Source organism: Strigops habroptila, chromosome Z (assembly GCF_004027225.2).
Source record: "Strigops habroptila isolate Jane chromosome Z, bStrHab1.2.pri, whole genome shotgun sequence".
NCBI classification, from domain to species: domain Eukaryota; kingdom Metazoa; phylum Chordata; class Aves; order Psittaciformes; family Psittacidae; genus Strigops; species Strigops habroptila.
This window is the reverse complement of record NC_044302.2, coordinates 38,844,870-38,869,284: the sequence shown is the minus strand read 5'-3', so window position 1 is coordinate 38,869,284 and position 24,415 is coordinate 38,844,870. Positions and strand designations below refer to the sequence as shown.

The following is a 24,415-nucleotide window of genomic DNA, read 5'->3' as shown; positions in this document are numbered from 1 at the left end:
TTGTGGGAAAGCATCGGAGATGGAAGGCAGCTGTGTGGAGTCCCCTGTGACAAGTTGCAGAAAGTGCTGAAGGAGAGGGTGAATCAAGTCAGTTTGCAGAGGTGAAAGCCATCCAGCTGGCCTTGGACATTGCTGAACGAGAAAAATGGCCAGTACTTTATCTCTATACTGACTCATGGATGGTGGCAAATGCCCTGTGGGGGTGGTTGCAGCAATGGAAACAGAGCAACTGGCAACGCAGAAGTAAACCCATCTGGGCTGCTGCATTGTGGCAAGATATCGCTGCTCGGGTGCAGAACCTGGTGGTGAAGGTACGCCACGTGGATGCTCATGTACCCAAGAGTCAGGCCACTGAGGAACACCAGAACAACCAGCAAGTGGATAAAGCTGCTAAGATTGAAGTGGCTCAGATGGACTTGGATTGGCACCATAAGGGTGAATTATTTTTATCCCGGTGGGCCCATGATACCTCAGGCCATCCAGGCAGAGATGCAACGTATAGATGGGCTCATGATCGCGGGGTGGACTTAACGATGGACACTATTGCCCAGGTTATTCACGAATGTGAAACGTGCTGCAATTAAGCAAGCCAAGCGGTTAAAGCCTCTCTGGTATGGAGAATGATGGCTCAAGTACAAGTATGGGGAGGCCTGGCAGATTGACTATATTACACTCCCACCGATCCACCAAGGCAAGCGCTATGTGCTTACCATGGTGGAAGCAACCACCGGATGGCTGGAAACATACGCTGTGTCCCATGCTACTGCCCGGAACACTATCCTGGGCCTTGAGAAACAAGTTTTGTGGTGACACAGCACCCCAGAGAGAATTGAGTCAGACAATGGGACTCATTTCCGGAACAACCTTATAGACACTTGGGCCAAAGAGCATGGCATTGAGGGGGTATAGCACATCCCCTACCATGCACCAGCCTCTGGGAAAATCGAACGGTACAATGGGCTGTTAAAAACTACGCTGAGAGCAATGGGTGGTGGGACTTTCAAACACTGGGATACACATTTACCAAAAGCCACCTGGTTGGTCAACACGAGGGGATCTGCCAACAGGGCTGGCCCAGCCCAATCAGAACTTTTACGTACTGTAGAGAGGGATAAAGTTCCTGTGGTGCACATAAAGAATTTGTTGGGGAAGACAGTCTGGGTTATTCCTGCTTCAGGTAAAGGCAAACCCACTCATGGCGTTGCTTTTGCGCAGGGACCTGGAGGTACTTGGTGAGTAATGCGGGAAGATGGGGAAGTCCAATGTGTACTTCAAGTGGATTTAATCTTGGGGGAAAACAGCCAATGAACTCAATTGTACGCTGTTGCCTGCTCTATAACACTTTTATAGCCCACCGGCTAGATATCTTCAGGTCGCCAGCAACTGACCCTGACTTCCCTCCGATCATCACCTCAACAAAGAATGAATTTTGAGGAAACCAGACGAGCTCAGCAGTGACCAGACGAGTTTGGTGGTGTCATCAGCAGGCAACACCCCGACACTACACACCGTCCCTCCTGCCCTGAAAGACTATTACAAGAGATGGAGCCTGACATCATGGACTGGATGAATTCAGCAATTTCATAGGGATTGGTCCATGGACTAGGGAATGATATCTTTCTCTTTGTGTGTGGGTGTGGGTGTATATATATGTGTATATATGGGACAGGGGCAATGGTGTGTTGAGAGATGTGGGATTTGAGCATAATGTGAATGGTATGGAATAAGGGGTGGATACTGTCTTGGGTTCAGCTACAGCAGTCATTTTTCTCCTTCTTAGTAGCTGGTGCAGTGCTGTGGTTTTGACTTTCAGCCTGGGAACAATGCTGATAACACTGATGTTTTTAGTTGTTGCTAAGTAATGTTTACTCCAACCAAGGACTTTCTCAGTCTCATGCTTTGCCAGGGAGGAGGGGAAGCCGGGAGGAAGCAGAGACAGCACACCTGACCCAAATTAGCCAAAGGGGTATTCCATACCATGGCATGTCATGCCCAGTATATAAACCAGGGGGAGTTACCCGGAACGCGAGATCATTGCTCGGGTCGGGATGGGTATTGGTGAGCAATTGTATCCTCTCCCCTTGTTATTATTTCACTAATCATCATTATCATTGGTGGTAGCAGTAGTGGTTTTGTATTATACCTTAGTTACTGGACTCCTCTTGTCTCACCCCGTGGGAGTTACATTCTTTTGATTCTTCTCCCCATCCCTCCAGGAGCAGAGGAAGGAAGAAGGAGGGGAGTGAGCGAGCGGCTGTGTGGTTCCAAGTTACCGGCTGGGCTCAAACCACGACACACTTGCATTTAAATAGACTTATATTAGTAGAGAAATAAACTTGACATGATACCTAGAAATAACTGGGTAAATATCACAAGGCAGGAATTCCTCACATTGGACATTTGGTTATTACATATTAGGTTTTTTTCCTTGCTATCAAATGTGAAGGATCTTTTGTATTAAACTGCAGCATTTCATGCTTCCTGCAGTGAAATACTAATGAATAGTATCTAATGCAAGAATATGAGGCATGTGAATTACCTTACCTCAATACATTAATCCTTGTACTTAAAGACATACTTGATTTTACAGATATATTTGAGGACTTACATTTACATTGTGTACTATACCTCTAAAAAGTGCCGATCAGACTTATTTTCATGATGTTACAGAGAAGGGAAAAACTAAGGCTTCACTGAGAGGTTAAGGATCCCTCCTTCTTCCTGTAAGGATGCTGTTTGTCCCCTTCGTGGGTTACTGCGTGAAACTTCTAAAGCCAGCAGTGAGATCAGTAGATGAACAAGTTTGGGAAGTGTTGACCTGTCAGGTCACAGACTACATATTCAGAATCTCAGACTTAGAACTTTTAGCTGGAGAAGCACAGAACTAACATAGCAGGAATATGTTTGGACTGTATCATAACAGACCTCTCTTGTGTTTTAGGAAATAAAATGAATGTGCAATGTTTCATGGTGGTTCTGATAGGACTCAGGTACCTAATCTCTTCAGGGTTTAGGTCTTTAGTAGGAAAAACACTGACCTCAGTCTGACAGTTTCTGAGTTCTTGTGTTGCTGAGGTTGAATGTATTTCCCATACCATGATACATCAATAACTCTGGCTCCCCTGTCATAGTTTTTTGGCCACTCTCGATTTGGGTAGAGGAAGTGATGTAAAGCTGCCTGTATTTTATTCTACTAATATTATTCTCCATTCAGTTCATGGTTGTTCATATGCTTCGGAATTTTCAGAGCTGGTTAGTTTGCCTTAGTTGACTAGAAATTTTTAGGTTTAGAAATTAAAAAATAATAGAATGAAAATATTGGTAGTAAACTTAATAGGCTTACAACCTGAGATTTATTTTACTATTCTGCTTTATTTGGGTAACTGTTTTCTTCTTCTGAACATGAGTGACCAGTAAGACTCTGATCTTCATTTAGATTGTCTTCATAAATGCAAATTCAACTAGTTTTGTGTAACTTAGTCACAACTAATATATTACACGTAACTGCATATTTCACAGAGCTGATTCCACAAAACCATGCAGCATGCAGTGTTGATGTTTTTTCTATTCTTGTGTAGTGTTTTTCATTGTAATTTGACTTAAATACATAAGCTTGGGTGAGCTTTGTCTTCTAATCACATCACTTATGTTAATGATTGATTTGTGGTAAAACCAGTGTGATGCCATTTTCTTCAAAGGCATGACCAAGGTTAAAGTAGGCAAGGAAGATTCTTCATCTACTGAATTTGTAGAGAAAAGAAGAGCAGCCCTAGAAAGGTAATGTACGCATCTAAAACTTGTTTAGCCTCAGAATGACTTGTAATATATTGCGTGGGCTCTGTAATTGGGGTCTGGGCCATCTGTAATTAGATGAGTTCTGGAGGCTGTATGCAGCTGCCAATTTTTTGTGTAGAAATGGAGTAATTCCAATTAATAATGGGAAACGCAGCCTTATTCATAGAGAGGATTATAGCTATCTCTTTCAAACTGGTTGGTGCTTAAAATTAAGATTGTAGAGATTCAGTAAGTAAAACTTTTTTTATCACTTTAACTTAGGCATTTTAGGGTTAAGGAATCAAGGCATATGAGCAGTGTACCTGTTGCATGGAAAATCAACTCTTGGGCAGTGAGACAGGTGAAAGAGACCTTCAGTCACCTGAAAGTAAAATGGCCTTCTGACAACTTAGAGCACATTGAGGAGACTCGCTGAATTTTGGCATAAGAAATAGTTGATCTCTTTCACTCAGCACTGGTATACCACTAATACTGTTGAAGTATCTTTGCCGTGGAAGGGCAAATCCACTGCTGATCCACTGCATCATTTTGCCATGTGGACACGACTAGTAAAGCCTTCAGAAAATAACTATTAAAACTTACACAAGTATACAGCTTCAATGTTGGTATAATTTTATAGTATGCTTGTTGCTGTAATGCAATCACATCGTATGAGACCAGTAGACCATATAACAGTAAAGTCAAAGGTTTTAGATTGTATATCGAAACAGATAATGTGCGAAGCTCTGGAACTTCTGGAGTTTGAGAGCCAATTTTAAACAAAAAACATGTATAAATATGGTTTGAAGAATCAGCAGAGAGGTAAAGAAATGAAGGGTAATGGAGACTGAACTATCATCTGACCCTTTAGAGATGACATTTTAAGACTATTCAAGCCCCATTAGATAATGAGGGAGGTTGTGTGCTGCATTTTACCCTGCATTTTACCTGTTCTTTAGATGAAGGACACTTTTCAATGCTGTCAGGCTCATTAACTCTGTTTTGTTATCTAATATTTTAATTTTTAAAATCATAGGTACCTACAGCGAACAGTAAAACACCCAACCTTGTTGCAGGATCCAGATTTAAGACAGTTCTTGGAAAGTTCTGAGGTATTTAAGTTCTCTTAAGTTCCTGTTTGTTTCTAGATATGGTAACCTACAAAGCAATATATTCTCTTTGTATTAAGACCTAATTCCCTAAATTTGTATGCAATCGAATTGGACTGTAGCCTTCATGGGACAGAATGGCAGAGGCTACTTAGGTAATGGTGTTCCTCTGCCTGTGAGAAAAGCTAGAGTGGTAGTGTCCAAAGGCTATTTGCTATTGCTGTCCTCACACAAGTTCGTCTGTCCAGTTCTAACTGAAGCTCATTATACATGGTGAAAATCCATAATTGATGTTACTGACTGTTACATAAGATCAAGAATTAAAATGGCTTGGAAGGAGGTCTTTTGCCTCGAAGAGCCCAACTTGAGGTGTGTTGGCGTGATAATGTGAAAATGCTAGCAGTGCTCCTGGCCAGGCTAGATTTTTTGTGAATAGATAACTCCAGTCACTCATGCTATCAATCTGGCACCTTTCACAACATTTAGTATATTGTTAAAGATACATAATATCTCTTTATAAATGTGCATAGTGGATTCACTGTAATACTGAGCTGTCTTTTGGCCAATGTCAATATCTTAGTTATACTAATAAGTCACAAAGACCTCACTACTGACAAAAGCATCAATAGCTAACTTACGGCAGATTTGTCAATGCTGCTGACAGACAAAACATCACATGAAGGGTAAATGGTCTGACATAGGGGCCACCTTGTATGGCATATTCAAACTAGCCTGAATAATAATATCAATTAAATTTGTTATCCCTGAGGATTTCTAAGTACCTAAGCAAATACCCAGTTCTCTTGATATGCATGAGGTAGGTTTTAAAATCTGGCCTATACTGAAAAGCAGAAAGACATGAACCTTTTATAATCAGCACACAGTGCAAGTCTTGCATTACAGTTAACTGATTTACAGAATTTCTTTCATCTAGTTTGTTGTAAATCTAAGCTTTTCTGTTCCTGTAGTGGCAGTTCGTTTTCTGTAGTGTATAGGTGGCTAGTTAGGACCTTTGGCTAGTTGATAACAACTTTGGACAAGTGGGTTATTTGTTCCATTTAAATGTAAAGATGTAGAAGAAAAGTAAATAGTTTGTATTTTTAACTTTTCCTCTTGAGAATGTAAAAGTAGTAAATCTGAGAAATTAGATTCCACTATATTGAAACATATAGGAGTAAAGAAAACGCTATATCCTTTTCTTTCCCCCTTGTGCCCAGTTAAACCTCCATCCTTTTAACCAGTCTGTTTGCCCTTATTTGTCATTCAATTCCAGCTGCCGAGAGCAGTTAACACCCAGGCTCTGAGTGGAGCAGGAATATTGAGGATGGTGAACAAGGCTGCCGACGCTGTCAACAAAATGACAATCAAGATGAATGAATCGGATGCAGTAAGAGCTGATTTTTCGGCTTGAATAATGAGACAAATTAATGAGCTTCAACAATTGCATTTTAAAGCTGTAGAAGTAGAAAATGGGTTATTAATTTGCTTATTGGCTTGAATTCTTAGTTGTATCAGTTGACCACCCTGGCAGTGCCTGGCTAATTTGCTTCTTTAAAACCAGAAATGTTGTTAGTAATCTAATTTGTAATGCTTGACTATTTCATCTTTTGTCAGTGGTTTGAAGAAAAACAGCAACAATTTGAGAATCTGGATCAGCAACTTAGGAAACTTCATGCCAGCGTCGAAGCATTAGTCTGCCACAGAAAAGGTAACTACATTTTCATGTGGCTGCATGAACTTTAGGATATGGTAGTGAAACAAGAACTTAGTGTGTCAGAGCTCTTAATTGATTAATAGTTATACAGTATATTTTAATGCAGAAATCTAGTTGTACCTTTTGTTCAAACTGCTCTAGCATTTATGTATACCTGTTTTTAATTTTAGCCAGAATATCTGTCATTCCTAAAGCTACTATATTGATTTAGCATAAATGTTTTTCTTGCAGAGATTCAATACCTTACCTAGCAAGTGATCCTGCCACAATAGACATCTATAAATGTATCTCTAGATACCATGGCAAGAGTCATTTTCTTCTGAATACAAAGTGGCTGCATAAATCCATTTAAACACCTTTTGGTTCAGTATTGCTCTGTTAACTGAGTTTAAACTCTTAAACAGGAATTTACTCTTCTTAGTTTGGTCCCCATATTGATACATCAGCTACTGTTAAAGTAAACTTTTCTGGAAAGATAAGTAGTCTCAGTATATCAGCTTTTGGTTTACTTACTTTAGAGAGAAGCAAAGCCTGTAAGTTTATATTTCAATCACCTGTGCTGCTGTTTTGTCAAAGATTGCTTTCCATCAGATGATTTAAAACACCCAAAACATCAAAACTTTGATTTGTGATTCAAGGAAGACCATAAGTGTGCCTTCTGACACTACCATATTATCTTAAAATATGGGATCGCTTTTCAGCTCTACACTTTTGAAAGTGTCTGAAAATGTCCTAATTTGCTTTCTCATGACTCTATCAGGAATTACTCTCAAATAAAAAAAAAATGTTGGCCAGATGTCCTCAGGACTAAGGGGTGTTTTAAAAAGTAATGGACCATGGAAGTCTTTCTTTACTATTGATTTGACACCTCCTCATACACTTGAAGGAGTTTTTGGTTTTGTTTGGTTTTAAAAGAGTTGTGTTTAAATTGTAGGGATTTTAAATATCTGAAGACATTTTGCTTCTGTAAACATTTCTGTTGTTCTAATGATTCCTTAGAGGCAGCACAGTTGCAAACATACCTGCACTTTTAATCCTGAAGTAATTTGGATTAAACATTTATTCAAAGGTCCTTCATAGGACTTAACTTAGTACGGGATGGCTTTCATGGGATTTGATAAGATAATTGCCTAGTATTTGTTAACAGATAAGCTCAAAACTTTACCTTCATGGATGTCAGCCATGCTGATACGAGTTTGATTATTTTTTTCTTTTAAGGCATGTCAGAATGTGGCAGTGCATTACAGTATGCACAGTTAAAGGTAATTCAGTTAATAAAACAGTTCAACGGAAATAAATTCCACTCACGGGCGTGGTTGTTGTGTGAAATGGTTGGGGGTTTTTTTCCACTCTGAACTGCATGGAGCAACTGTGCTAGAGACCTGTTAAAATTGTTCTGAATTTGCGCCGTAGGTTACTTGGCCTTTGTTTTGTGGGCTTGAATTTCCTATGAACTAGGCAGTTGGAAAATAACTGAAGTGACAGGTTTTTTTCATGTCTTTTGCTAGACAAAATAGGCATGACATTTACATGCTCAGCAAAACATTTTCTAAAGAGGAGAGGTTTTGTGCAGTAGTTTTTATCCTAAATGCAGTTTCACTGAGATCTTCTTGTATATTTTATCATGAGCTTTAGGAAATACAGCTTGTGTTTTCAGCTGGTGAAGTTAGGGTTGAAATAGGGCAGAGGTCTCTGCTCCAGTGATCTATGCTGCAGAGTAAATATAATAAACTAGCTACATTGTACTGAACATTACTTATGTATTTCAGAGCTTTCAGCCAACACAGCTGCTTTTGCTAAAAGTGCTGCCATGTTAGGTAACTCTGAGGACCACACTGCTCTATCTAGAGCTTTGTCTCAGCTTGCAGAGGTTGAGGAGAAGATAGATCAATTGCATCAAGAACAAGCTTTTGCCGATTTCTATGTCTTCTCAGAACTGCTTGGTGATTACATTCGTCTCATTGCTGCAGTAAAAGTGAGTACTACTAGGAAAAATACCAGGTTTTGTGTTTAAAGTCACATTCCCCAATTTGTAGATTTAGGGTAAATGAATGTGTGCATTTGCACACATTGTAACACAGTTAGGACGAAGCTTTTGCGTTAATTCTAGCTGAGTAAAATGAATGCATCCATAATCAGTTATTCCAATGATAAAAATGGATGTGATCAAAAATGGGAATGGATTAATAAGATCCAGACAAAATGTAAATGGTGAGCACCATCTACTTTGAGTAGTACTAATTATTCACAATATTTAAGGGCACCATACATTACTGTGTCTAAGCATACTGTACTTGTTCTTTCGGGTTACTTATTTTTAAGTATGCTCATTATGAGAACATAATTTGTCTGTGTTTGGTAGATAGCAAATAGTTTCTGTAAATAAGAAATAGATGCAATTTGTATCATCTTATTAAAGAAAATAAGCTATTTTAGTGTAAGTCATGCTGCACAGCATTAGTAAGTTTTGATATGGGAAGAGATGTCTATGAATTTTAACCAGGAGTATCTTTAAACTTGCCAGGTTGTCAAAGTATACATTTATCCTTTTTTCATTATTTTTTTTTTTTAAATGTGTATACTTTAATCCTGCTCCTTAGTCCATTGCTAGCAAAAATGTATTGCTGAATATGCATGTAATCCATATGCATGAGCAGTTTGCTACAATCTGCACTTAGAGTGTATTTGCATAATAAAGCACTTTATAGTGGTTGTTTTGGTAGTGTTTTGATGGAATGAAGCACATAAAATGGTTTGGGGCACTAAGGTGTCTGCTCTGAAAAGGCTTCTGAATACCCTGTTATTTGTGGAAGGTACTGAGCTGTGCTAGCATGCTGTCAAATGAAATGCAAGAAGGCGTGGTAGACACGGTGAGGTTTCTTTAAGCATACTCATTCCAAAATTACCTTTTCCTACTAGGAATTTGGATAGCTCTTACAATTTCAGTTTTAATAAATTTGTCTATCCTTGCAGGGTGTGTTTGATCATCGAATGAAATGCTGGCAGAAGTGGCAAGATGCTCAGGTCACTTTACAAAAAAAACGTGAAGCTGAAGCAAAGCTCCAGCTTGCCAACAAACCTGATAAACTGCAGCAAGCTAAAGATGAGATAAAAGAGGTAATGTTACCAAGCATTATTTTGGAGATCAGACTTTCTGCATTAACTCATTCATTCTGCATTTGTGCACTACTTTATGCCTTTTTTTTTTTAACAAATGTCTTACTCATTTGCTGTTTTTCATATTTATCAAAATTGTTAAAAGGTATTTGTTTAAAATATTAAATGTGTGCAATTGTTACTCATTGTAAGATCTGTAAGGCAGTTAGTACTGTCTCTACAGAGTCTGGGAGATGGGAGGGAGGAAACATGGACAAGTTAATGCTTTTAACTGTTAACAGATTGCTTGGGTAGAGCAGAGGGGCACCTTTTGGCTTCTAAAGATAAAAGCCAGCTAAGACAACTAATGGAGAACTGTTCCCATGTTTTGCTTAATTATGCAGCATATCTACCCATATATATATATATATGTATGTATATATGGTGTAATTTCAGTAAAAATAAATCTAACATGTTGAAGTGTCATAATTTATACACTTTTTCTATCATGCTTCACTAAGGAAATTGAAGAGGTAGGACAACTTAATTACTTAACATCAATGCATTCTAACTATGCACCAGTATTCTTCCATTAAATAATGGGAGAACATCATTGCAGATTTCAAGCTCTCTTATGCAGTTACTTTGTTTGGCTTCCTCACTGGTCACAAACCACATGCCACTTTGTTCTTTCTGCCCTTCAGTTTATTTTGCATATGGTATTGAAGTTACTCATTAACCTGGTGTTCTTTTTCTTTTTTACTGGGAAAACAATGTCACTCTTGTGTGATCACTTTCTTGTTGGTTGCCTCTCTTGATGTCATCCATCCCTCCACTATCCAAGTGAGCTGGAACTCCTCATCAAAAATACTTCCTAAGTATTGGAAGTAGCAGGAAATGCTCCGTGACCCTTTCTCAGTCCCAGTATTAAAAGAGTTAATGATGTTGTTCCTGAAAGATTTATTTTTCCTACTTTATTAGATGATTATAGGAGGTCGTTAGTAAATCCACAATTTGAATATGCTGATTGAAGGTTATTGCTGCCATTGAAATACGTTCAGAGTTGCTGAATTCTGCAATAGTAGTCCTTCTGACAGAGAAATTGTGAAGTGGAAGCCTGTACACAGCTTGAGCTTCATACATGACTGCTTTTTGCAGATAAAAGGCCAAAGAACCTTATTGAGTAAGGAGAAATTTCTCCTTGTCAGAAACTGTAAGATGGCAGACTGTTATTCAGTGATAATTTTTATAGGACCTGACATTTGGACTTGATGAAACTCAGATTTTGGAGGCCTGCAGAGGCTTTGACTGAAGTCTCAGGCACTTCTGGTTGCTGTGGTAGGAAGGCACAGGCAGTCTTAATCTATCTTTTCCTTGACTGGGTTTTGTATTTTGTTTCAGTTAATTAGTAACTCTAAAGGCTGTTCTTTCATGAAGGACATCCTATTATGATTTATTGCATAGCTTCATAATGTATGTCCGAAAAGACAAAAAAGGTATTCTGAAAAAATATAAACTAAAAATACAAACACATAGATACTTATTGGAACATAGATGATGTTCATCTCATATCACAGTAGTAAATTGACACTGCACCATAAAATGTTTTCATGAATAAATAACACCACTGGATTGCTAACAGGAACATGCTATATTTAAGTATGTTGCTTCCCTGCTGTCTTTCTCTGAGGAAGGTAAGTGTTACTGGATATATTGGCTCCCATGATTCAGTAAATATGTTGAGATGAGCAGATACAGTTTCATTTTTAAATATGTTAGTCTGCGTGCACCCAAAGTGTGAGGCTGATAGGATTTTTTTTTTTCAGTATATCTATACAGCTAGCTTAAATTTAACAATGTAATATATGTGTAAAAGTAGTTATAAGGTAATGCAGATGATGATGAGCTCTTATTGTGTAACTGGATATCTCTTCCCATAACCTAAGGAGAAACATAACCTAGTGTAATGTATTGTTACATGAATGCCACGCTCTCAACTCATGCTTTCTGCGAAAACAGTTCCCACTGAACAAGAAAGTATGTGCTTTGGCTTGCTTAAGCAACATTCATTTTGACTGAAAAGCTAGTAAACACATCCTCAGTAGCTTGTCATCTGCAACAGAAATATGATAATTATATACTTGACTGATTAAATGAAGATTTAATCATCTCTTCTGGGGTTGGGAAAACACAGAGAACTAACTTGTGAGACTCTTTCATACTTGATTGGACAGGTAGCCACAGAAAGCTTACAGGTTTAGATTCCTTTTATAGCAGTGTTTGTAAATGGAATAGTGAGTAAAGCTTTAGAGATCCCTCTTGTTTTCTACGAAATCTTTTAGAAATGTTATTATGTGTTCCTTAACTGCAATGCTAAGGTATTTTTACATTTCACCTACAAATAGCATTACCTTAGAGATACCATTGTTTTAACTGATCTGATGACATCCTATTACATAAATTATCATAGAAGCATAGAATGGTTTGGGTTGGAAAAGACCTCAAGACCATCTAGTTCCAGCGGGCAGGGGCACCTTCCACTAGACCAGGTGGCTCCAAGCCCCCTCCAGCCTGGCCTTGAACGCTACCAGGGATGGGGCAGCCACATCTTTCTCTGGGCAACCTGTTCGAGTTCTAGCACTGTTCTAGTGCTTCACCACTCACAGTAAAGAATTTCTTCCTTATATCTAACCTAAATCTCCCCTGTTTAAGCTTGAAAGTTTTACTTTGAAATTGTCTTTGTAAGACCTTCCCTTAAGAATGCCAGAAAACCAAATAACTTCTGAGCTTTTGAGTGACTATCACTAATACACTAAAAAAAAAAGTTCATGTGTGTGTTATACACACACACTGATAGACTGAATGGGCAACACAAAGTCTTATCTCTGCATGTCTTTCCTTTCCTTTGCCAGTGGGAGACAAAAGTTCAGCAAGGGGAAAAAGATTTTGAACAGATCTCCAAAACCATTCGCCAGGAAGTGGGAAGATTTGAGGCATGTATAATTTTGTCCAAGTAAATGACAGTTTTACTGTAGATAATACTGACATTCCAAGTAAAATTTAAGAGGTTAATATGCCATAATTTATTTATTAACAGAAGGAACGAGTGAAAGACTTTAAAACTGTTATTATCGAGTACTTAGAGTCATTAGTGCAAACACAGCAGCAGGTAAGATAAAATTTAAGTTTTGTACAACTTAATATTCAATACTTTCCATACTAGGTTAGTTAAAAAAGCTGGGCTTTAAGTATAGCCATTTCTAAAACATAAAGAAAATTACTTCTAGTCTGTACTGTATTGCAGAGTAATGTAGTGATTGCAGTTTCCCGGCTATTGCTATCTCCTTTGCGTGGCTCTGATTGAGGAAAGCAAGGGAGAAGCTCTCGTATGAGCAAGCAGAGGGTCGTCTTGTCTTCTGAAACTGATGTAATACTTTCACTTATAGATTGGAGTAAATTGTAATGAGTGTGTGCTTACACTTACCAAAGAAGCTTGTATCCTTAAATGTTTATTACTCTTTAAAAAAGGTATAAAATCTTACTAAATATTGTAAAGCAGTAAAACAGATTCCAGTGACTACCTGGAGTGTCTGGAGTTTTTCCTTTGTTTATTCCAGGAATACAACCCTTCAGCTTTGTTCCATTAATCTAAAAAAAAAAAAAAAAAAAAGTGTTAGCCTTAGGGGTAAAAATAGCAAACTGACCTTCCAAACAAATTCTGTGTAATTGTATTCTCTAGCGTTGTGTTCAGCGTGTGGTAACAACTCTGTTGCTATAGCAGATTTATGGATTTATTGCTTGTATTTTTCTTTGCTTTACATAATAACATGAATGGATAATATGAAGCACCTATGTTCTTGTTTTGTCCAGTGGACACAAGTTTACCACAAGAGGAGGAAGGTATATGTGTTTTCTTTTCTAACATTCACTACTTAATAATGAGAGTTTTTCCCTTCTCTTCAAGCTAATAAAATACTGGGAGGCATTCCTACCTGAAGCCAAAGCTATCGCCTAAAAGAAGAGTATTCCAAATGACAAGACACTCTGGATGCTTGTCCTGGATAAAACTAAATTCCACAGTGAAATCACTTTAAATCATCCAAATAAACCACACTATATTTTAGAAATTAACATGTGGCTTTTTTTATATACTACAGCATTTTATTAACAAGCTGCATGTCCTGACCCTCTCTGAAGTGGACTGTGGCATGATGTTCTGCAATACATTGCTGAATTGAACACTATTGTGTCTTAATACTTGCACTGAAATGTGCACTGCAAGGCCAGAAAGCTGATATTTTTGTTCTTTAAAATACAATGTTCCGTAGTATGTTTACCTGATCTTTATGAAACAAATTTAATTGCATTGATTAATGTTCACTTAAAACATTCCTGTACAAAAATCATGTTTTTGTGATTACAATAATAAAGGGATGTACCTTGTGAAACATTAAGCACTCTGGTTCTGCGTCTGTAGATATTTACTGGTGTTCTTAGAAGTAGTATTTAGAATCATAGGTTCATAGAATGGTTTGGGTTGGAAGGTACCCTAAAGCTCATCAAGTTCCAACCCCTTGCCATGAGCAGAAGGGACACCTTCCACTAGAGCAGGTTGCTCCAAGCCCTGTCCAGCCTGGCCTTGAACACTGCGAGGGATGGGGCGAGGGATGGGGCAGCCACAGCTTCTCTTGGCAACCTGTGCCAGTGTGTCTCACCACCCTCATAGTAGAAAATTTGTTCCTAATATCTAATATAAATCTCCCCTCTTTCAGTTTAAAGCCATTCGCCCTTGCCCTGTTGCTACATGCCCTTGTAAAAAGTCCCTCTCCAGATTTCTTGTAGGCCCCCTTTAGACTGTTATAAGGTCTCTCCTGAGCCTTCTCTCCTCCAGGCTGAACAAGCCCAACTCTCTCAACCTGTCTTTATAGGAGAGGTGCTCCAGCCCCCTGATCATCTTTGCGGCCTCATCTGGACACACTCAGTCAGGTCCACATCCGTCTTGTGTGGGGCCCCAGAGCTTAATATAGTACTCAAAGTAGGCTCTCATGAGAGTGGAGTAGAGGGGCAGAATCACCTTCCTTGACCTGCTGGTCACGTTCCTTCTGAGGTAGCCCAGCACACGGGTGGTTTCTGGGCTGCGAGCGCACACTGAAGCTGGCTCATGTTCAGTTTCTCATCAAACAACACCCCAAGTCCTTCTCCTAAGGGCTGCTCTCAATCCAGTCTCTGCCCAACCTGTGTTTGTTCTTGGGATTGCCCTGACCCATATGCAGGACCTTGCATTTTGCTTTGTTGAATTTCATGAGGTTGGCATTGGCCCACCTCTCCAGCCTGTCAAGGTTCCTCTGGATGGCAACCCTTCCCTTCAGTGTACCAACCGCACCACACAGCTCGGTGTCGTTGGCAAACTTGCTGAGGGTGCATCGATCCCACTGTCCATGTTGCTGACAAAGATGTTGAACAGTGCTGGTCCCAGTTACTGATTCACGAGGAATACCACTTGTCACTGGTCTCCACTTGGACATCAAGCTGTTGACCACAACTCTCTAAGTGTGATCATCCAGACAATTCTTTATTGAGCAGGTGGTCCATCCACCAAATCCATGCTTCTCCAGTTTAGAGACAAGGATGCTGTGCGGGACAGTGTCAAATGCCCTGCACAAGTTGAGGTAAACAACGTCAGTCACTCTTTCCTTGTCCACCAACACTGTGGTGGCCATAGAAGGCCACCAAATTTGTCAAGCACGATTTGCCCTTAATGAAGCCACACTGGCTGTCACCAATTACTCCTTATTGTCCATGTGCCTTAGCATAGATTCCAGGGGGACCTGCTCCATGACCTGGCCAGGCACCAAGATGAGACTGACTGGTCTGTAGTTCCCTAGGTCTTCCTTTTTCAACTTTTTAAAAATGGGGGTTGTATTCTCCTTTCCCATTCAGCAGGAACTTCACCAGGCTGCCACAACTTCTCTAATATGATGGATAATGGCTTGGCAACTTCATCTGCCAGTTCCCTCAGGACCTGTGGACACCTGGATGTTTGCGCTCAAGAACAAGTAAACACCCAATACTATTTCTAAACAGAATGGAAACCTAAATTCAGCTGGAAGATCATACACTCTGATTTATGCAATGAAATTAGTGTAAACTTTCCAGATTAGCATCTCCTGTCATGAAATGCTAAAACTTCAAGCTTGTAACACCTTGTGCATGAGTGTTTAAGTCATTTAGCTTATAACTGCTTTTTGCAAAGCTCAAGTATGCAACAGGTTTATGGTTAAGCAATTGATTAGGCCTAACACTCGACTAAGCATTATTATATTCTTGACTTTGGCTTGCTTGGTGCTAATGCAAATTGACCAACAACTCAACATTAAACTTCAGATTTGTGCCAGTGAGGCTGAAAGCGGGTACTTACAGAATTAAAGGCTCAATTTGGACAAACAGTGCTCACAATGGGTAAACATACACTTTCATGATGTTTTTCTTTAGGTGTTTCATTGAGCTTTCTTAGCTTTTATTTTTTTTTTCTTCTATCAGTACTAAAATTCAGTTGAATTATGGATCAGATTTCTCTCTGTGATGAGAGAATGAGAAATAGCTTTCACATTAGTCTATTAGTAGGGGTTAACATGACTTTCTGTTTCTACACTAGTCAACCAAAAACAAGAATTGAGTTGTGTAAGAGTTTTTTCTTTGTGAGTTAAAAATATATGACATGATATGGCTCAAATTGAAGATATAGTTACCTCTTAAACTGATGTTCAGTCCACAGTAAGTCTCTGGTTCTTTAGTGACAGTCCCTTTTAAAATGGAATATTCTGCTTCCCTATCTATCCCTTTTTTTACCTCTCCTAAGGTATTTCCCTCTGAAGGCCTCATATGGGAGTTTGTGTTTTGGCATCTCTGGAGTTCATGCCCCAGATATGTCAGTTTCTTTCAAATTCTGGTGGAGATGAGCTGTCGGCTAGTATACCCTGTGCATTTAAGTAAACAGCCAACATCCACTAAAATTATGTTTACAGTGAAACAATTATCTTAAAAACAAACAAAAAAAAAAAAAAAAAAAGAAAACTTTTTTTTTTTTTAATGTGTAATAATTTGAATCTCTGGCAAAATATGAGTCCATTACAACCAAAAAAAAAAAAAAAGTTCAATATTAAAACATGTAAGGAGCCAAAGTTTCAGGTTGTTCAGAACATTACTGGTTACCTGCTAAGGGGATTCTTCTTTTTTAAAAAAAATTGTGGCCTCCATAGTTGAATGAGCTTGCTAACAGGTAAAATAAATAACTTTTGACTTGACTGCTAAAACATTACATCTGTTTTTTGTCATTAAGAAAATATGTCATTAAGTAAGAGAGTCTCAGAAGAGTATGGAAGGCAGCTCAGGCAGAATCCGTCTAGCAGGGTATATGTATGAAAACTAAAGTAAAAGAAATATGCAATGAAAATGGGAGAGCAAGAATAGATGAGATAAACCAAGTGCTTTAGAGAGATCAAGATAAGAGAAGCACAAGGAAGAAAGATAGCACAAATCATGAGAGAGGAAATGCTTTATCTTGGCCTCACATCTGGTGTGGAACTTCCATGGGAGGTGTCAGCAGTGTAGAGGAGCACTGCACCGTATAAAAACCTGTGGTTATCTTACATTGTACTAACACATTGACTTCCCCCCCTTGCCCCAGCCACCCAAGTGCTCACGCACTCAAGCTGTTCAGAAAACTACCTACTTACCAGCTCCAAACATTGTGGCTGTTAGAAGTACTGAGCTCTGTATTTGATTCTGTGAATTCCTGTAGAAAACTGACTGAACTTTCTGGCGTTATGATTCTGCCTGTCTTCTTTCCAAGTGGTCTTGTTTGTACTGATTGGCTGATTAAAGTGTTACGTGATGTTTTAGAAAGAACTATACCTCTTTTAGAAAAAAAGCCATCTAAATCTTTAAAGGAATAAAGACGACATGAATCCCTTAAAAAGCAAATGCTGCTTTACTCAAGTATGTTCAGTCTTGCTACTATTTACTTAGGAGACCAGTATCTGTAGGTGTACAGTGAGATACAACTTTACTTAAAACCAGTCTTTCTGGTAGCAACTGAAAAATTGGCAAACTGAGGTTGTGATCTCACAATCTTATTAAGGACTATCTTTTTTTAATCTGCCCTCTTGTTTTGATGTGTACATTACTTATCACTTTGATTAGAATTCTTATGTGCATTTCTTTGCCTACTCCTGTTCTGGAAATTAGCCATTCAGAAAGTCCTTTAATCATGAAGATTAGTGGAAAATGACCTTTCAGAGTTGCCTGTGTTCATTCCTTTTTTGCTCCCATGTATCATTCCAGCGCGATGAATGCTGAATTTGCCCCCCCACATCCCCATCGGAGGAATTGCACAGTGACAACTTCAGAAAAAAAACCCACAGAAATGACCAACAAAGAGAGGAGGGGGTTTTGTTTTCCAAAATATATTTCATTTTTAGATAGTCTTAAAGTTTGATTGTGAAAATGCCACATTCTTATTTAAATTCAATAAATTATTAAACATTCAATTATTTGAGTGTGGCATACTTCACTGATTGGACCTTGTTCTAAATAGTGACGATGTTTCTGTAATCATGGAAGGTTAAGCTAGAGTCTAATGACAGGCAACAGGTAAAATTGGAGTACAGTTTTAAGACCGTATTGGATGGGCCTTTGAGCAACCTAGTCTAGTGGAAGGTGTCCCTGCCTGTGGCAGGGAGGTTGGAACTTGATGACCTTTAAGGTCTCTTCTGACCCAAACCATTCTGTGATTTCATGATTTGATGATATTTATTAATTTATTTTACATCCTGGATCAAGTTAACTTAAGAATATAACCCAAGATACTGATATGTGTAACAAAACCCAGCACTGAAGACCAAGACCTGCAGCTCGTGTCTTCCAGGGCCTGCTCAACAGATGAATTTGAAGGCAGCCTATGTAATTGTTATCAGTAGAGCTAAACCCTTTTGCAGTTTTGCTTTTAATACAGGAGTTTATACGTTACACTGGTTCAAATCAAGCTACATTTAAAATATATTCTCCTTGCTTTTTTGTTTGTAGGAATCATTGTATCATTTGTGCAATTAGCTTTCAAAACTAAGAATCCTGGATGGTTTTCAGCACACATTGACAGCATTTTATGAATGAATGTTTCTTAAATTTTTCATCGTCAATGTATGAGACAGAAAGACAATCCTTGGCCAGTCAGCCATGTGGAGAAATCCTATCTTTTCTTTAGATGTAACTTTAAAGATTAGCCAACTAATGATGATGTATTCTGCAAATTAAGTATTTAACATTCCAAAACATATTGATGTATTTGAATTCAGCTCACCATGCAATCTTCCTTGTTCCTCTTGGCTGATGCACAGTCAAAAGTTCCATTATGTATTATTGAATTTGAAACCAGATTAATGTCTCAAAGTTTTCTCTGTTAATAAGTTACATGGCATTAGGGAGAGAAGTAGCTTCTTGAAATAATTGGTTATTAGATTGCAAACAACCATAAATAGTGCCCCTGTGACATTTTTCTACTGGTTTCTCATCAGCATAAATGCATTACAGCATAAATGGTGTCATTCGAATTGTCCATTCATTTTGTATTAGGGAAAGAACAGAAACTAAGCTTGAAGACTGTAGTCTTAACCAGAAACTAACACTAATGATAGCATGGTAATTATTTTCTAGCATGCCCACATTTACCGGACCTATTAGGCTATTATTATATGGCTAGTCTATCTTTGGGATGATTGCAGTGTAATTATCAGTCATGCTTTGGGGGCAAATGGGATTTCTTGCTGACTCCCTTCAGCCATCATTGTGTTTTCCAAGGACATGGTCCCTACAGAGAAACCACATGGGGGCTGGAAACCTGTTCACTCTTGTCACCACTACCACAGAGCAGCACTGGGACTGTCCTGCTGATCACCAGCAGTTGAGGACACTGGCTCAGCAGCAGTCAGAAACAAACGCCCGAGGACCATCTTGCTTTGACTTCAGGTCATTTATTATATGTGTGGTTGTTACTGTTTATTAGCAAAGTTTACCAAAGACAGCTAGTGTTAGTTTGCTTTAGTCCTCTTGTTTTTTGTTATTTTGTACTGAAATTTTCCGGTCACAGGTCTTTGCTTAGAGCACAATATAATTAAATTTAACTAGCAGTCAAACAATGAGAAATGGAGGGAGAAAGATCTTGTAACATGTTTCCTCCTGATGTTACTAGTCTAGCAGGAAGCAAATTAGTTTTCAGAAGGTGTTTCAAAAGCTGATCTTAGAAGCACTGAGATAGCATAACCACAAAGGTTAGATAACCAGTTGGTTTCTGTCCATTTTTGAGGTATGTTTTTATACTTTGCTCTGCTTGTGTAAAATCAAACCCTGCATGCACATAAATTCATAATGGTAGTTACTCCTTACAAGATCAGTGGGAAATAATGATGTTGCGCATCTTAACCATTTAGCCTCTGAGACTCTCCAGCATTCATAAAATGTTACAAGGTGAGTTTTAAGGTGTTGCCATTTAATACAGCTGCGGTTTGCTGTCATTTTGCAGTGCTTCCAAATGGTTTGGAGCTTGGGGTTAGCAAACTTGGAATTGTGAGGTGGGAGTGCTTCCCTGTACAACAGCATTGCCTGCTAAAGCAATCTAGTATTCTACCTCCCGCTTCTGCCACCATTACTTCTTAAATCATCAACACAGCCGCTTATTTGGGGGAAGAAGTTTAATTTAATTTGCCCAATGACTAGAAATCATCTGTACTTTTTAAAAAGGGTTTAGTTTCGTAGAGTCATTGACTGGTTTGGGTTGGAAGAGACCTTAAAGCTCATCCAGGTCAAACCCCCTGCCATGGGCAGGGACACCTTCCACTAGACCAGGTTGCTCAAAACCCCGTCTAACCTGGCCTTGAACACTGCCAGAGGTGGGGCATTTGCTCTGCTAAATAATGAAGTAAGAAGCTGCTTCGGAGGAATAGCCACAACATTGGAACTCCTCAGCACTCAACTTCTCCCCCGACCTTCACTTCATGTACCAGTTCACAACTGGCATTATGAAAGGTGCTGTATTTGCACAGCTACCGGGAGTTTGTTGACCAAGGCGGCACAGGAAGTGGTTTGAGCTGTGGTGTGGATTTAGGACTGGATAAACACATCCTTTTTTCTCCTCGTTTTTCTGTGCTCCGAAGCAGCGCAACTGCCCTGTCACGTTAAAGCCGCGGCTCTCAAACCTTGTTTTTAAAAGCACGGATTTCAGAGGAACCTGCGCTCTCTTTACCTCACACCTCTCCCACCAGAGCTGGCTACCTTTGCCCTTCCCTCACGGTGCCATAGCAGCTCTGCTGCCCGGTGAACAGCCCCGCAACAGATAGACCCCGGCACCGTTCCCTCGTACCCCTTTACGGCGGCCTGCCCCTCCCCCTGCCCGCCGTGCAGCAGCCGATCCCTCGCCGACCCGCACCCTCAGCCGTGAGGGGCGACCGGACGAAGCGACCGCAGCACTCCAGGACCAAAGGCCGGGCCGCGCGCCCCGCCCCGCCTCGCGTCATATGCGCGGCGTCACGTGCTGCGTGCAGATGGCTGCGGCGGCGCCGCTCGCCGGGAGCCACCGGCCCTGACGGGGAGCCGGTGCCCCTGACCCGGCCCGGCCGCCATGGAGGTGTACATCCCCTCCTTCCGCTACGAGGAGAGCGAGCTGGAGCGGGGATACACGGTGAGCGGCGGGGCTGCGATGCGGCGGGGCCGCGCCGGGGGCCAGGCCGCCGCGAAGGTGCTGGCCTGAGGGGCCGCGGGGCAAGGCCGCCCTGTCGTGCCCTGGCTCCCCGTGCCCTGGCACCCGCGGCGCAGGACGGCGGGCCTCGTCCCGTCCGGGCGGCTCCTGCCCCACGCGAGCGTCCCGCTGTGGAGCGGCGGCAGTGACAGTGGCAGCAGTGGCCAATGCGGCGTAGCCGGCGGGTTGCCGCCCGGCCCCGCTGAGAAAGGCTCGTCTGGGCGCTGAGGCCAGGTCAGGCTTAAGGCTTGCGAGCCCTGTGCGGAGCCAGATGTGGTGAGGGGGCTTTTGCGTGAGGAAAGGCTGAGAAAGCTGGGACTGTGCAGCCTGGAGAAGGCTCGAGAGATCTCAGCGCTGTGTACAAATAGTCTGGATGAAAGGAAAAAAGGAGGAGGAGCCAGACTTTTCTCCTTGGTGCCTAATGACAGGACAAGTGCCAGTGGGCACACATCAAAATACAGAGAATACCATTTAAAAATAAGACAAAACCTTTTTGTTAGCATTAGGGTAGTCAAGCACTGGTGCAGGTTGCCCAGAGAACTGTGAAGTCTCCATCCTTGGAGATTCTCAAAACTTGACTGCGCATGGTCATGGGCAGCCTGATCTAGCAGACCCTGCTTGAGCAGAGAAGTTAGTCTACTCGATTTTCAGAGGTCCTTTTGACCTCAGTGGTTTTTTCATTCCATGGAGCTGTTGGGCTTTAACACTTTTCCACCTGTTGGTAGGTGGAAAGCCCAGTCAAAAGCCCAAGGCGTTTGACTGAAGATGGATATTCAAAGCTAGCTTCTTTTACTAAATCTACTCCTTCAGTAGTTCTGAGCTGTTAAGAAATACTAGGGAAAAAAGTAGAATTCTAATTCTGTAGAATTGCCAAAAAATTGATCCATGTAGACATAGTTGTGTGAAGCAAGTGCATCTACTTGGTGCTAGTGGTGTTTATTGTTTGGTGAGTATTTGCAAGTTTTGCAAACCCATTTAGATGTGTTAATATAGGGGTGTAACTGCATTAATATTTCTGCTTTTAAGCTGAACTTAAATGCAGGTGGTTCCCTATAACATGTCTGCATGATTTTGGGGAAAGAACCAGCTTTAAAACATTCCAATTGAGTCTGATTCCAGCATGTCCCAGTTGGGCAGGATAGCTGAAGTGACAGAATGATTTCTAAGATGTGCTTATCACACAAGTAGGGTTTTTCATAGCAATATAAATTTTTAGTCTTTGTTTTAGTGTTGGGGTTTTTTTTATTTCTTTAATAGTAATTCTGTCAGTGAATCCTGCTATCTAGAGGATTTGGGTTTTTTAAATATTATAAATGTTAGGCTGTGTAAGCTTCAAACGAAGCTTTTGAAACACATTTCAAAAAGAAATGAAATTGTCTTTCTAGAAGTCTTTCATGAAAATGAACTTGAAAGTGAAAATGTTTGATTATTGCAGCACTGTTCATTATTATAGCACTGTTCCTCTCAGGTCACTGGTGCTGAGTCAAACTCATGGATCTGAAACCTGCTCTAGCTTAGTAGTTTGGTAATTGTGCCTGCATGATTACTTTGCCTCTTCAGTCAGATGAGCAGGATCTATACCACATCCCATACAAAAATTATCATGCTTTACACTGTCAAATGCATCAGTTCAGGGATTTCCCTGACAATGAGTCTGTTCTAGAAGTCATAGCTCTGGGTGAGTCATGCTGGTGGGGGACGATATGGAAGCCTGTTCTGAAAGTAATGTGGTGTATTTCCTTTATGTTTTAAATAGCTTTGGGTTATGCATGAGCAATGCTTATTCTAATGTAATTGTCAGTTTGTTACATTGCTAAGTAATTTGCATAAATATTGTTCCAAGCATAGAAATTAATGGCTGGTGCAAATGGGTACGCTATAAATCTTCCTTCCAGCAAAACTGAGTTTACTGAGAACTTGTCATTGCTCTGTACTAGCTAGAAAGATGCTGTGTAGGCAGAAATATTAGCCTAAGAAAAAACAGTAACATAGGAATTATTTTGCATTGAGCAAAAAGGTGATTTCACTTGGGTGGTTGGAGCTTGTGAATGTGTCTGTGTCCAGACCACATCAGCTGTCATTCTTTTGGACATCATTATATGGGTGTTAACAGTCAGAAGCTGTGGGTTTGGTAGGTTGGCTGAAACCACGACAATAACATATGGGGATTGTAGAGTATTGAAGTCTTTGTGATTAAGTAGGTGTTTCACCAGTTCCATGCTACCTGAATCTATTGAGTTACAAAAGTTGAGATAAGTGGAGGAAGTGGCACTATGAAGTATTTAATCTCTGTGAAATGTAACCTTTAAATTAAAGGGATTGGTGCCATCCTGGAGTAGTGCACTGTATCAGAGTGAAATATGTTTTTTTCTATGAAATTATATAGGGAATACAATTTCAGTTCTTGTGCATCATCAGTATATAGTATTAACATCTAAAACAGTATGCTGATAAAGGTCAAAGAAATTGTGTCCCTCTGGTGAGCACAACTGTCAAACTGATGACAACTTACAAGGAGAGGGCTGAAGTGCTGAACTTTTTTGCCATATATACGGCTATGGGACCTGATGAGATGTATCCCAAAGTCCTGGTCCTGAGGGAACTGGCCGATGAAGTTGCCAAGCTGACCTCCATGGTGTTTGAAAAGTCATGGCAGTCAGGTAAAGTCCCTATGGAATGGAGAAAGGGAAACACTACTTTTAAAAAGGGTAGAAAGGAGGACCTTGGGAGCTACCAAACTGTCAGCCTCACCTCTATGCCTGGGAAGACCATGGAATAGATCCTCCTAGAAGCTATGTTAAGGTACAGCAAGGACAGGGAGGTGTTTTGAGAGAGCCAGCACAGCTTCACCAAGGGCAAGTCTTGCCTGACCAACCTAGTGGCCTTCTAGGATGGAGTGACTACCTCAGTGGACATGGGAAGAGCTACAGATGT

General features: G+C 40.2%; 2 protein-coding genes across 12 annotated transcripts in view; both read left to right on the top strand.

The window, feature by feature from the left end:
* Positions 1 to 14,147, top strand: part of SNX2 (sorting nexin 2) — a 37,384-nt gene extending 23,237 nt beyond the window's left edge. Inside the window, exons 7-16 of one of the 3 annotated variants that reach the window (XM_030511469.1) lie at positions 3,699 to 3,777; positions 4,811 to 4,886; positions 6,157 to 6,270; positions 6,498 to 6,591; positions 8,367 to 8,572; positions 9,571 to 9,714; positions 10,215 to 10,226; positions 12,606 to 12,686; positions 12,791 to 12,862; positions 13,658 to 14,147. In XM_030511469.1, the coding sequence (XP_030367329.1) occupies positions 3,699 to 3,777; positions 4,811 to 4,886; positions 6,157 to 6,270; positions 6,498 to 6,591; positions 8,367 to 8,572; positions 9,571 to 9,714; positions 10,215 to 10,226; positions 12,606 to 12,686; positions 12,791 to 12,862; positions 13,658 to 13,708 (929 nt within the window). In that variant the 3' untranslated portion in view covers positions 13,709 to 14,147. The remainder of the gene's footprint in view (positions 1 to 3,698; positions 3,778 to 4,810; positions 4,887 to 6,156; positions 6,271 to 6,497; positions 6,592 to 8,366; positions 8,573 to 9,570; positions 9,715 to 10,214; positions 10,227 to 12,605; positions 12,687 to 12,790; positions 12,863 to 13,657) is intronic. The other 2 variants (XM_030511471.1, XM_030511470.1) reach the window with 2 other exon arrangements.
* A 7,001-nt stretch (positions 14,148 to 21,148) lies between these two features.
* Positions 21,149 to 24,415, top strand: part of SNX24 (sorting nexin 24) — a 93,647-nt gene continuing 90,380 nt past the window's right edge. For 4 of the 9 annotated variants that reach the window (XM_030511467.1, XM_030511461.1, XM_030511466.1 and 1 more), the window contains exon 1: positions 21,249 to 21,424. Coding sequence is in view for 5 of the 9 variants with exons in the window: in XM_030511468.1 (XP_030367328.1) it covers positions 21,365 to 21,424 (60 nt within the window). In the remaining 4 variants the exon portion in view is untranslated. Of the gene's footprint in view, positions 21,425 to 24,415 lie in introns of all 9 variants that reach the window. The other 5 variants (XM_030511463.1, XM_030511464.1, XM_030511458.1 and 2 more) reach the window with 3 other exon arrangements.